Source organism: Lissotriton helveticus, chromosome 1_1, assembly GCF_964261635.1.
Source record: "Lissotriton helveticus chromosome 1_1, aLisHel1.1, whole genome shotgun sequence".
Taxonomy (NCBI): Eukaryota; Metazoa; Chordata; class Amphibia; order Caudata; family Salamandridae; genus Lissotriton; species Lissotriton helveticus.
The window spans coordinates 365,057,793-365,070,131 of record NC_136057.1 but is presented as its reverse complement, the minus strand read 5'-3'; the positions used below and the strand labels follow the sequence as shown (position 1 = coordinate 365,070,131).

The 12,339-nt window shown below is 45.8% G+C and overlaps 1 protein-coding gene across 6 annotated transcripts in view; it reads left to right on the top strand.

The window, feature by feature from the left end:
- CACNA1C (calcium voltage-gated channel subunit alpha1 C) overlaps nucleotides 1-12,339 on the top strand; it is a 2,299,705-nt gene that overhangs the window by 1,337,908 nt on the left and 949,458 nt on the right. For all 6 annotated transcript variants that reach the window (XM_078673661.1, XM_078673663.1, XM_078673662.1 and 3 more), the window contains exon 4: nucleotides 5,805-5,944. In XM_078673661.1, coding sequence (XP_078529787.1) covers nucleotides 5,805-5,944 — 140 coding nt within the window. The remainder of the gene's footprint in view (nucleotides 1-5,804; nucleotides 5,945-12,339) is intronic.

The window sequence follows — 12,339 nt, the reverse complement described above, 5'->3', positions numbered from 1 at the left end:
AGCAGGTAGTACTGCTCTTGGTATAATTGTGCCTGTGCTCTGCGCGAGGGAAGGTTACCCTGATGCCTGTGCTGAACCTGTGCCCGGTTTACCCTGAAGCCTGTGCTGCACGTGTGCTGTGCGTGAGGGATGCTCGCACCGCTGCTCTTCATGATGTAACTTTCTGTACGCAGATGTGATGCCTGCGGAAACCCTTTGTCTCGCATCAAAAAAGCAGCAAGTGTTGGCGTTGTTCATATTAGTTTTCACTTGGGTTCCAGTGTTGTTGCTGCCATTGGTTGTCCTTGTTACCCCGTCCCCGTGATATGTTGGCCTCTCTTTAAGCCTCGATCACTGGCATGTACGGGCACCTGTGCACACCTCCTACCCCACAGGAACCAATAGCAACTGATAGGCAAGAATTCTGCGGCACAGTGGCATGAGCTTACAAGTGCTAGCCTGGGCACAGAAGCATGATGCCAGCCTCCTGGTTTCCTGTACTGACATCTTGAAGTAGCTACTTCCTTGCAGCTGCTGTTGAATTACTTTTTTGAAGGTGTTTGTCTAGGGCGGCCAGCCATCCCGCTTCTCGCGGGTGTGTCCCGCATTTTCCTGTTTCAGTGAGGTGGTGCGGGACACCAGAAGTTCCACTTTTTGTGGTTTCCACGGCTAGCAAGATGAAAGGTAACCAGCAGCATTCGAGCTATGGGGTTTAAGAGGTGCCTGTCAGCAGCAAGCGTTTGTTTATTGTGTGACAGTGAGGGAGAAGGAGCAGCACATGAGGGGTCCTGCACCAAGCACCTACAGGAACAGATTCGCCTGCAGGGATGGCGGGCACCTGCATCTATGCGTGAATGAAAAGCATGCTGGGTGCCTGGCATGAAAAGCATGAGGGGGGCTGCCATTAACTATGCCCTTGTGATTATTACTTCCATTCAGCCTGATACAAAGAGCTCGCTTTTCGTCATATTAGAGCACACATTATGATTTGCCCAAGATCAAACACGTTGGTGAAGTAGGAGATCTGAGACAGCAGTGCGGTACTACTTGCTGTAAAGGATATAACTTTCCCCGTGTTTTGTTTCTGTGCATTGTAATGAATAAATCATAAAACTAGGTGGTGCTTAGCCTCCTGCAATCTTGAGGTTCCATCCAGCCCAGGTGTTTTATAACCATACCCTTAATAAGAGCTTTTCGATGAATTCTGCAGAATCCCAATTTAACAAAAAAATAACAGTAGGGAAATAAGTTCAAAAAGTGACTATTCAAGATCACACACTTTGGCCACATGTGGCGGGGAGAGTTAAAACAGGTCCTCTTGTTCCACGGTTTCAAACTAGACCATTACTGAGGTGGCGGTGATTCTGATGGCCGGGCCAGAGACCACCCTACCTAGGGAAATGTCCCTGTGTAGTGGGCCTCGCCCAGCTTTAGAGTACAGTGTGCATTGCTTCTTGTTCCCCACCTTCTCTCTCAAGGCTTTACACCTCACCCGGGTTAACATGGTTATTCTTTGCCCCTCCCATGTAACTCTTTGGATTACTCTATACCGCTGTTAGCTGCTTGAGTGCACTGAAGCTACTCTGATGGGTTGTAGTGCTTTATAAATCCTAAAATGAAAGCAAATACATTTACTTCTAGCATATGTAGGCAAAGTGTCAAAGCTCAGATTAGATGACAAGTCTCTTAGTTCCATGGCTAAAACATACTCGACCACATATACGGCTGTCCCCTTACAGTCAATGGCCCACCTTGTTAGGGGGTCTTGTTTATTCATTTTTAAATAATATGCGTTACCTGTATTGTGTGCACAAAGTGTCTTTTCTCACAGGCAAAGTATCCTGTTAAGTGAACATTGAAAGCTGGTCACCCTACCGTATTCCCCTTGTATTTTTGACAGACTCCAAACCTTCCTACCACCTCTGAATTTTACCAATGATATGTTTTTGGGTAGTTTTACTGTATTTCGAGTTCAGTTCTGACGATATAGAAGCCTGGGATATAAAGAAAAAGCAGCTCCTTCCAGAACATCTTAGATTGGGGGAGTGTTGAAACCCTTTGATTTAGTGTTTAGTTTTCCTTGATTCTAGCCTCACCTCAGACTACTACTATTATGCAACTAGATTTACTTACCTGGCTGGTGTATAGAACCTTGAGGCCACAGACAGCAACTCGCTGTGCTCTATAAACCCAGTTTATGGACACACCGTAAGCAGGGCCACTGGAATTTTGCGAGTGCTCAGCCAAAATGATTTTCACATAATTATAGATGAGCTGTTGACACATAATCCATCCTCTGCCGCCTAATCTGCAGATTTTTACCCACTTTTTTTATTTCTAGCTCAAACATTTTAAAAGTTACTTAAAATGCGCTGAAACGTGTTTCCGCTCAGTGGAAACTTCTTTGCAAAGCTGGACTGGTCACCTTTCTGTTGCCTATTGCTATATTTGGATGTTAAACTGGTACTAATGAGGTGCAACCGATTCCGACAGAGTGTTCCCAGGTTTAAAAATGACGAAATAAAGAAGTACTATTATTGCAAATGTGCCACATTTAGACCCATAATTGTTTGCCTTTTCTTGCCGCATAATTTGCTCAACACTGCCGCGTTACTTGGCCTTCTACCGCATAATTCTAGTGGCCCTGAAAGTAAGTCGTCTCCATCGGTATCGCTGGCTTGAGTTAGCTTTCATCAGCTGGTCAGTGTTCGACCCCTAATTACGGTTAAGAATATTGCTTTTTTATGTACGGGTCCGCGCGACATCCCGTCTTAGCCAATTCTTATTATTGTGTAAATGGCAGTCACTCCCGCCAATAAAGTCCACGGCGAAATTATTCCTGCAATTTCTCGTGCGGAGGCTTTATTCAGAGCATTAATACGGAGGGCCATGCGTGACAAAAGGCAGCGATCGAACCAATTACGCCTCAATGAGCGCGAGCCGAAGAGAGCTGCTGTGTTTTTTCAGCTCTTTCTGAACACAAGCCAGAAATGCCTGTGGGAGTGGTTAGCAATAGCGGCCTCTTCCGTGCTCTGGTGCGTCTGATGCTCAAGGCTCTGCTCCGTGTCCAAATAGCTTGGGTTTAAGACTGTCAGATGACTCCATGCCACCAGGAGGTAACTTGTCCAGTCAGGGCTTAACTTTTATGAATCCTTTTTAAGATGTGTTGGTCTATTCCTGTCAGGGCTTTCCTTTTACGAATCATTGTTTTCAGGTGTGCTGGTGAGTTCCAGTCAGGGCTTTCCTTTTACACATCTTTGCTTTCAGGTGGGTTGGTGCATTCCTGTCAGGGCTTTACTTTACGATACATTGTTTTCAGGTGTGTTGGCCCATTCCTGTCAGGGCTTTACTTTACGATACCTTGTTTTCAGGTGTGTTGGTGCATTCCCGTCAGGGCTTTACTTTACGATACATTGTTTTCAGGTGCGTTGGTGCATTACTGTCAGGGCTTTCCTTTTACGAATCATTGTTTTCAGGTGTGTTGGCCCATTCCTGACAGGGCTTTACTTTACGATACATTGTTTTCAGGTGGGTTGGTGCATTCCTGTCAGGGCTTTCCTTTTATGAATCATTGTTTTCAGGTGTGTTGGTGCATTCCTGTCAGGGCTTTTCCTTTTACGAATCATTGTTTTCAGGTGTGTTGGCCCATTCCTGTCAGGGCTTTACTTTACGATACATTGTTTTCAGGTGCGTTGGTGCATTACTGTCAGGGCTTTCCTTTTACGAATCATTGTTTTCAGGTGTGTTGGCCCATTCCTGTCAGGGCTTTACTTTACGATACATTGTTTTCAGGTGCGTTGGTGCATTCCTGTCAGGGCTTTCCTTTTACGAACCATTGTTTTCAGGTGTGTTGGCGCATTCCTGTCAGGGCTTTTCCTTTTACGAATCATTGTTTTCAGGTGTGTTGGCCCATTCCTGTCAGGGCTTTACTTTACGATACATTGTTTTCAGGTGCGTTGGTGCATTCTTGTCAGGCCTTTCCTTTTACGAATCATTGTTTTCAGGTGCGTTGGTGCATTCCTGTCAGGGCTTTACTTTACGATACATTGTTTTCAGGTGCGTTGGTGCATTCCTGTCAGGCCTTTCCTTTTACGAATCATTGTTTTCAGGTGCGTTGGTGCATTCCTGTCAGGGCTTTACTTTACGATACATTGTTTTCAGGTGTGTTGGCCCATTCCTGTCAGGGCTTTACTTTACGATACCTTGTTTTCAGGTGTGTTGGTGCATTCCCGTCAGGGCTTTACTTTACCATACATTGTTTTCAGGTGTGTTGGCCCATTTCTGTCAGGGCTTTACTTTACGATACATTGTTTTCAGGTGTGTTGGTGCATTCTTGTCAGGCCTTTCCTTTTACGAATCATTGTTTTCAGGTGCGTTGGTGCATTCCTGTCAGGGCTTTACTTTACGATACATTGTTTTCAGGTGCGTTGGTGCATTCCTGTCAGGCCTTTCCTTTTACGAATCATTGTTTTCAGGTGCGTTGGTGCATTCCTGTCAGGGCTTTACTTTACGATACATTGTTTTCAGGTGTGTTGGCCCATTCCTGTCAGGGCTTTACTTTACGATACCTTGTTTTCAGGTGTGTTGGTGCATTCCCGTCAGGGCTTTACTTTACGATACATTGTTTTCAGGTGTGTTGGCCCATTTCTGTCAGGGCTTTACTTTACGATACATTGTTTTCAGGTGTGTTGGTGCATTCCTGTCAGGGCTTTCCTTTTATGAATCATTGTTTTCAGGTGTGTTGGTGCATTCCTGTCAGGGCTTTACTTTACGATACATTGTTTTCAGGTGTGTTGGTGCATTCCTGTCAGGGCTTTCCTTTTACGAATCATTGTTTTCAGGTGTGTTGGTGCATTCCCGTCAGGGCTTTCTTTTTACGAATCCTTGTTTTCAGGTGTGTTGGTGCATTCCTGTCAGGGCTTTCCTTTTATGAATCATTGTTTTCAGGTGTGTTGGCGAATTCCTGTCAGGGCTTTCCTTTTAGGAATCATTGTGCATGTCTGTCACTGTTTCCTCTAAAGATACCTACTTCTCTGCTAAAATACAAAGATAGATCATAGCCAAAAAGAAGCTCGAGATAAAGACTCGACAAACGTATCCGACTAAACCGGAATCGGTCACCAAGAAAGAAGGAAATGGTTAGGAATTTACCAGTGTTTTTTTGTTTATCATTTCCTGTTATTGTATAGTTATGGTTTCCTTAAGCCTAGCCCAGGGGTGTCCAACGTTGGTCTACAACAGTCAGGTTACGCACTTGCTACATAAAATAATCCAATTTAATAATTATATATGCAATTTGTAGATATTTTGAAAACCTGTCATGGATCCTTTTGGCCCAATATTGGATAGCGCGTCTCTAGAGAATGCTTCACTAATGTGTTCTCTGACTGTTAAATTCCTTCCTCCACTTTATTTTACTTAAACATAACGTGTATTTGTAAAGCCCATGTTCACCCATGGGCCTCTTGGCGCTGAATAACAGATGTTTATTGTTAGCCAACTCAATGGTAGTCATTTTATCGACCTCGGATAGATGAAAGGCTGAGTGGACCCGCTGGGATTTGAACCTGTGACCCTGAGGTCGAACACAGGCCCCTACAGTGGATGCATTAGTACACCAAGCCACCAGGCACAGCAAAGATTGGGTTGTGCTTAGTAGTATTTTACTAATACCAATGTAGTTATTTCCATGAGCCATCTGCCTGTGCCATTGTGTGCTTCATTGATTAAATGCAGCTTTTTGTTGACATGAATCAGAAAACAGAACACCTCTCTGAAGGAAAGAGTGAAAAAAGAGTAACACCTTCTGTTTTTCTTTCTTCCAGGAGCGCGTGGAGTATCTCTTTCTCATCATTTTTACAGTGGAAGCATTTTTAAAAGTCATCGCATACGGCCTTCTCTTCCATCCCAACGCGTACCTGCGCAACGGCTGGAATTTACTAGATTTTATCATTGTCGTCGTAGGGTAAGTGCACCTTGTTTTTAATCCATAATGGGGTCTGGAAGCCCCAACAGAAGCAAAGGGGGAAGAGGTGGATGTCAGGTCACCGCCACTTTGGGGTGGTGGTGCCGTAGCAAATGCAAGGTTGCGGTTGCGCGTCACAGGGCGATGGATTCCATGCAGATGTGGCCTCTCAAGAATCCATAGTTCACACTTATATGTATAGTGCTGATCTAGGAAGTAGGCAGCTCTACAAGGAGCGGAGTGCATGGATTGCCTAGTTGTCATAGAAAGTGCATGTGGTGTTCTCACAGGAAGTGCTCATGGGTTCTTCAGCGGAACTACATGTAAGGCCCATAGGAGAAGGACACACAAAACTCTTAGAGGAAATGCATGTAAAGTTCTCTGAGGAAGTGCATGTGAGATCCTTTGTAGAAGTGCACACGAGACTCAGAGGAAGTGCATGTAAAGTCCTCTAAGGAAGTGCATGTATCTCCTTCATAGGAACCACATGTGAGGTCCTTGGGAGAAGTACACACAAAAACCTTAGAGGAAGTGCATGTAAAGTCCCCTGAGGAAGTGCATGTGTCTCCTTCATAGGAACCACATGTGAGGTCCTTGGGAGAAGTACACACAAAACCCTTAGAGGAAGTGCATGTAAAGTCCTCTGAGGAAGTGCATGTGTCTCCTTCATAGGAACCACATGTGAGGTCCTTGGGAGAAGTACACACAAAACCCTTAGAGGAAGTGCATGTAAAGTCCTCTGAGGAAGTGCATGTGAGTCCTTCAGAGGAGTTGCATGTGAGTTCCTTCAAGAAAGTGCACACGAGATTCAGAGGAAGTGCATATAAAGTCCTCTAAAGAAGTGCACGTGAGGTCCTAAGATGAACTACGTGTGAGGTTCTTTGGAGAAGTATACACAAACAAACCCTTAGAGGAAGTGCATGCAAAGTTCTCTGAGGAAGTGCATGTGTCTCATTCAGAGGAACCACATGTGAGGTCCTTTGGGGAAGTACACACAAAACCCTTAGAGGGAAATGCATATAAAGTCCTCTGAGGAAGTGCATGTCAGTCCTCAGGAGGCGCTTCGTGTGAGGTCCTTGGAGGAAGTGCACATAAGACTCTCAGCAGAAGTGCATGTAAAGTCCTCTAAGGAAGTGCATGTCAGTCCTCAGGAGGAGCTGCGTGTGAGTTTCTTCGAGGAATTGCACACAACACTCTCAGAGGAAGTTCATGTGATGTCCTCTGAGGAAGTGCATGTGAGTCATTCAGAGGAACTGCATGTGAGCGTCTCAGTAGAAATGCATGTGAGGCCATCATTGGAAGTGCATGTGAGGCACTTAGAGGAAACACGTACAAGGTCTCCTGAGGAAGTTCATGTGTGGCCTTCATAGAAACCTTGTGAGGTCCCTGGTGGGAGTGCACGTGAGACCCACAGAACAAGTGCATGCACAGTCCTCTGCAGAGGAAGTAGATTTGCCGTCAGCGATTTTAGGAAGCAAGTTTAGCCTGAGGTCTTGAACACGCAGGAAACTGATATATCTTTGCCAAGAGTCATGCAGTTGAGCCTACAACGCATGGACAGCTAAAGAAAAGCTTTTGAGCTCATTTTAACAACATCTAGCAATCTCTTCTGGGTCCAAAGTCGCGCACTGTAGATCTGGGCTGGAAATAGACACTATGGGGCATCTTTATGGGAACGTCTCGCAGCGCAGTGCAGCGCAGCAAGTCACCTTGTTGCGCTGCATGACAGGGAATTGCAGGAGTGTGCTGTATTTAAAAGAATACGCTGCATTCCTGACTTGTTTCTGCTCTGGTGTCGTTTTGGCTGCCTAGCGCCAAACGAAGGCACCCTTTCACCATGGTGCAAGGGTACCTATGTGGCATACAGGGTTGTTTTTGTGCAGGAAGGAGCACCTTCCTGACCATTCACAATCCTGCAAGGAATATTCCTCTTTCTGTATGTGCTGCAGAAAGCGGCACATATAGAAAGAGGAAGTAACGAGGAAAAATAAAGATTTTTCTCCTCAATACGCCTCCCCTGGGAAGGTGTATCTTTTTGGTACATTCCCCGGTCTACCACCTTAAGTAAATCTGGGAATGCATCAGAAACCATGGGAGTTGCGTGGGGACAGCCATGCAACGCCAATGCAACGCCGTCCCAGGGCAGAGTAGCCCAGAGAAGCCTCTCAGGGCCAAACAAAGTGGCCTTGCATGGCTTCATAAATCGCATTTTGGGTTTGTGTCGTGTATGTGCCACGTTGCGTGGTACAGGCGCGACTAAATATGCCCCTGAATCTTCTGTTGACCACTGTGTTAGAAGGCCAGCTTGGTCACACTGACCACAGAAACTGTACCCATTCAAGAGAGTAGGGCCTTGGCGAGGATTTCTGTCTGCTTTATTGCTGTGTGTCTCTTTGTCTACATCACCAGTTTAACCAAATAACACTTCCACCCAGCTAGCCTACCTCAGCTCAGCTCAGCTCAGCGGCTTAGCCTGCCCTCGATTCGTGTACCCTAAACTTACCCATACGAAAAACTGTGCAAAATGTGGTTATTGCATTCTAGACTTGCAACAACTTTCTTCACTGCTGCTAAAATATGTCCTCAGTAGAAGATGAGCCTCATTAAAATTCCAAGCAGAGCACCACACTTAAACATTAACAGGGTCACTTGAATTATGCAGTTCTGCAGCTGTTGCGTTTTCTGCTTAATTATTGATTTACCGCACTCACCGCACAATCCACCATCTGCTGCATTATTGGGAAATTACGAAAAAAGCGTCTTTATTTTAGCTCAAACAGATCAAAAGTTACCGAAAGAGCACCCCACATGGTTCCGCGCAGAGGCGGGTCTTCCTTGAAGGTTAATGGGTCACCTCTCATTGGCTGGCTGCTCTAAGGACGGGTTAAACTGGAGCTAATGAGATGAACCTTGCCCAGACTGTAGCAAGTGTGTTAAATAGATGGCGATTTTGGAATACTGCTGCAGGACTTGCCACCTTTGTTGCATAGTTTGCCTTTTTTTCTAGGCACATTGCCATCCCTGCCACATAATTTGGGGCCAGATGTAGGAAGGCTATTACCGGTCGGTTTACCGACCGGTAATAGGCTTTTCTGATGTAGGGGCCGAAATTAACGATTCGTTAATTTACCGAATCGGTAATTTAAGGAATCGGTAAATTACCAATTTCTTACATACCGATTCGGAAAAGTACCGAATTCCTAATGTAGGGAGCACTTAAATGAGTGCTTATCCCATGTTAGGATTCGTTATTTACCACCAATTACAAGTTGGTGGTAAATAACGAAAACACCCCAAAAAGCAATTTTATGCAAATTGCTTCAGTGCCCTGTTGCAGACATACATGTATGTCTGCAACATGTGCACCCATACACAATTGAGGGGTGCAAAAGGGTGTCAAAGTGACACCCTGCCACCCTTCAATGTTTTCCCCCTTTTACCAAATTGGTATTTACCGATTTGGTAATTGACATTCATTCCTATGGGCCTCCAGGCCCATAGGAATGAATGGCAATTACCGAATCGGTAAATACCGATTCGGTAAATACCGAATCTTAACGATTCGGTAATTTTTACCGAATGATTTGCTACATAGCATTTACCGGTTTGAAAATACAGAATCGGTAAAATTCGGTATTTTCGAATTGGTAAATGCTATTTACCAACATCTGGCCCTTAGTCATTTATTGCTGGTGTTAAATCAATGTTTGTTCGGGAGAGTCGGGCAGGATAGAGGAGATGTTGTTTTGTAAATTTAAATTGTGGCTATTTCCAAGTCCAGCAGTTTGTATGCTTGATTTTGTTTCCTTTATTCTACTTGTTAAACTGAAAGCAGAGTTGCTTAGAAAACAGAAAAGCTGCCTGGTCTAGCGAAAGTGCAGTGGGTAGGCAACACCCTGTCAATGTCCCTTGCTTTATTATTACCGCTTTATTTTTGCATCATTTTGTCTCTTTTTCTCTTTGTTTCTGACGTCCTTTATACGTCTGTCATTCACCCATTCATTCTCCCACTCACCAATTTACTCACCCACCACTCAAGCATGCACAGTCAACTACCAAATGAAACACCCATGCACACGTTCATTAACGCATCCATCAACCCACACATTAACCTATACTCCAACTCACCTATTCACTCACTCCTGCATCCATTCACCTCCCACTTACTCATACATCCACTCACTCATTGTTTCCATTTACTCAACCAACCACTGATCTAATCATCAACTCTTACTCATTTACCCACTCACTTATCTGTCTGTTGTTATTCATCCACATTTCCGCTCACACATCCACTCATACATCCAACAACACACTTACATTTACATTCCAAAAGTCACCCATCAATGAACAGGTTTTCGCGCGTAAAACCATGATTACTTTACCCATCCACTGACTCACCTATGCATGCCACTCAACCTTTAATTTAGCCCTCACTCACAAATGCATTCACCCCTTACTGAATGTATGGGCTGAGCTGAGCAGATGTAATATTATGACTCCAACCCTAGCCAGCTTGGGCGCTGGAGCCAAGTTGAGGTAAACACACTGGGTAGGTCATTGTATTGTTCAGTCAAGTTGATGGCGTGAACGGTTGTATGATGGAACAACACATGCCTGAGCAACACATGCCTGAACTACGCGGTCCTAACCACAACCACATCTTTACCATGTATGCCTTTACCATGAAACTTTGTGGTAAGAACATGATTGGTAAAGGGACATTTGTGCTAAAGATCATACCCCTGCCCCCAGCCCTGAAAACTGTCCCTTTTCCCCTAACCTTTCCTGTGCCATAAAAATTAACGCCATGCCCTAAAAACGACCCCGACCACAGACCCTGCCCTGAGCCCTAAAAACTGCCCCCATCATCTGTAAAGTAGCACAACCTATCCCCCCCCCCCGCTGCCTAAAACTATCCCAGCCCCTGAAACTGCCTCATATCCCCTCCCAAGCCCTAAAAACTGTCCCCATGCCCTAAAAACTATCTCGACCCCTGCCCGCCCTGAGGCCTAAAAACTGACCCCTACATCCGTAATCTACTGTAACCCAGTCCACCCCTGCCCTGAGGCCTAAAATTGCCCCTTTCCCTGAAGACTGTCCCTTCCCCACCCCTCCCTGAGCCCTACAAACTGACTACCTGCCCTAAAAGAACCGACCCCAACCCTAGTCACCCCACCAGGAGCCCTGTAAACTGTCCCCTACACCTGTAAAATACCCAGAACCAGACCCCCCCCCCCCCCAAGTCGTAAAACTGCTCCCTGTCCTATAAACAACCCTGAAACTTCTGAGCCCTAAAAAATACCCCCACCCTGAAACACTACCCTCCCAAGACCAGCTCCTCTCCCGATCCTCCCTCATCCTGTGCCCGCCTATCCGCTCTGCATCTCGACTGCGCATAGGCGTGGTTAAGGCAAGCGTGGTTCGGCTTGCGGGGAAACTGTATGCCTGGCTGAGCCGGCGTTGTTAAGGCCTTGAGTGTGTTGAGGGACATTAACTCACCCATTCACGGACTCACTCATTTATCTATGCACACCTCCATTTCCTCATCCCCAGCTGCGGTGGACGCTCACTCGGCCATCTTTACCCTCTTTGAAGGCATCCAACGTGGGAACTCAAAGATGCCCAAGGAGGATGGATGGATGGATGGATGGATACAGTTGTGGTGTCTGTGCTGTAGGTGTGTGTCAGTGCAGCGAGGGAGAGAGATAGTAGAGCCGGTGCTGCACATACTGCACCTGCACTGTGTATAAGGAGACGTGCAGCGCTGCCTCAGCTGCAGCTGGTGTGTGTGTGTCTGTCTGTGTGTATGAAACAAAGATGTTTGCCCTGCTGTTGTCTTGGTGGTTGTGAATGGATGGGGGGGCACTTGCTCTGCTGTGAGCAGTCATACACGTGTGTGTGTGTGTGTGTTCCTTGCATTTCTGTGAATGGGAGTGACACTTGCACCACTGCTGCACATGCCAAGCGCGTCTGTATGTGAGGGATACTTGCATTGCAACCACACATACAGCACCTGTTGTGTTAAAAGCATAGCAGCAACCATGCACTGCTGTTACAAGTGGGGACATAGGGGGTGTGGGTCTGTGCGCGTGTGTTTTTTCACTGTGTGCATGTGCGTGCATATACACACGCACACAATGAAAAAAACACCCGCAGACATACCTGCACACAGACATAAAGGTGGAGTGCTTTCATTTTGACTATTCATTTCTGGGGATGTGAGGGACGCTTGCTCTGCTGCTGCTATGATTATAAGGAAGCATGTATTGCGGCTTGTACTGTAACTTGTAGGGGGAGGGGATGGTGTGTGTGTGTGGAGCTTGCATTGCTTTTAAATGTGCATTTCTGGGGATGTTGGGGACGCTTGCACTGCTGCTGCTATGATTATAAGG